Source organism: Chlorella variabilis, assembly GCF_000147415.1.
Source record: "Chlorella variabilis unplaced genomic scaffold CHLNCscaffold_27, whole genome shotgun sequence".
Taxonomy (NCBI): Eukaryota; Viridiplantae; Chlorophyta; class Trebouxiophyceae; order Chlorellales; family Chlorellaceae; genus Chlorella; species Chlorella variabilis.
In genome coordinates, this window is record NW_005435061.1 from 554,984 (window position 1) to 556,401 (window position 1,418).

The following is a 1,418-nucleotide window of genomic DNA, read 5'->3' on the forward strand; positions in this document are numbered from 1 at the left end:
GGCAGACGCAGGATGGCCGCCGCCACAGCCGCCGCCGCCAAGGGCTGCCGCCAGCCTAGGGGCGCGGGGCCCGCGCGCTGCTGGCATTCCAGAATTGCCAGGGCCGCGCTGGCCCGATCATGTGGGCGCTGGCACAGCGCCCTCAGCAGCCGGCGGCGCTCCTGCTAGCAGAGATCCACTTGCAGCCGGGCGAGGCGCTGCCGCGGCTGCCAGGATACAGCAGGGTGTTTGTAGCAGCCCGGCCAGATGGGTACGGCGGCGTAGCTATCCTGCTGGCGGACAGCTGGAAGGTGGCGGCAGCGCTGTGGCGGAGCGACGCGGCTGACGGCCGGCTGTGGGTGCGGGTGCAGGGCGCGCTGCCTGGCGGGCTGCCGCTCTTCCTGGGCACCGCCTACCTGCCGCCCCAGGGCAGCCCCGGCTGCCCCGAGGATGTGCCGGCCTGGTTCCTGCGGCACGCGGATGTGCTGGCGGAGGCCGAGGCAGCTGGCGCAGCGCTGCACGCCATGGATGCCAACGGGCGCACCGCCTCCCTCCCTGACTGGCCAGACGGCGACGAAGACGCGGGCTGCCCTGCCCGCCGCAGCAGCGACACGGCGGCCCCCAACTCCCATGGCAGGCAGCTGCTCAGCCTCTGCCAAAGCAGCGCGGCCCGCATCTGCAACGGCAGAGTGCCGGGCACCACCAGCGACGACGCCACCAGCTTCGGCAGCCGCGGCACCGGCAGGGCGGTGGTTGACTACTGGCTGGCCAGCGCCAGCCTCCTGCCGCGGCTGCCCACCATGGCGGTGGACAGCTGGGGCCTGGCAGCGCAGCACTCCGACCACGCAACGCTCCTGCTGGAGCTAGCAGCACCCCCGGCGGTACAGCGGGACAGCACGGCGCAGCAGGAGCACACCTACGCACCCCCGCAGCAGCGCCAATTCGAGCTGGGGACAGCTGAGCAGCTGGCAGCAGCCGTGGCGCTCCTCGCAGGCACGCAGAGGCAGCTGGATGCCCTGGCAGCGGCAGCGGAGTCAGCGGCCAGCCCTGCAGCCCTGGAGCAGCTGGCAGCGGCATTTGCTGAGCTCATGGTGGAGACCCTGGATGGCGCAGGCATGCGGCAGCGCAGCAGCAACGGCGGCGCCCAGCGACCACACTCCCTCCCCCGCAGCCTACAACGGCAGTACGGCATCCGCGACGCAAGAAGGGCGCAACGCAATGCGGTGCAGCAGGCAGCTGTTGCGCAGCAACGTGGCATCGGCCCTGAGCAGCAGGACGCAGCCCTGCGGCGGGAGGTGGGACGCTGCCGCAACCGCCTGAAGCGCCGGCTGGTGGCAGCGTGGCACAAGTGCCAAGCCCTCCGCGGCGAGAAGCTGGAGCAGCTGGCCAAAACGGACCCACAAGCCTTCTTCTTCAGGCTCAAGCCCCAAGCCGCCAAG

The 1,418-nt window shown here is 71.9% G+C and overlaps 1 protein-coding gene across 1 annotated transcript in view; it reads left to right on the plus strand.

Annotated features, from left to right (window-relative positions):
- Nucleotides 1-119: 119 nt before the first annotated feature.
- CHLNCDRAFT_54968 (hypothetical protein) overlaps nucleotides 120-1,418 on the plus strand; it is a gene marked incomplete at both ends in the record, with an annotated part of 4,517 nt that continues 3,218 nt past the window's right edge. Inside the window, one exon of the mRNA XM_005843738.1 lies at nucleotides 120-1,274. Coding sequence (XP_005843800.1) covers nucleotides 120-1,274 — 1,155 coding nt within the window. The remainder of the gene's footprint in view (nucleotides 1,275-1,418) is intronic.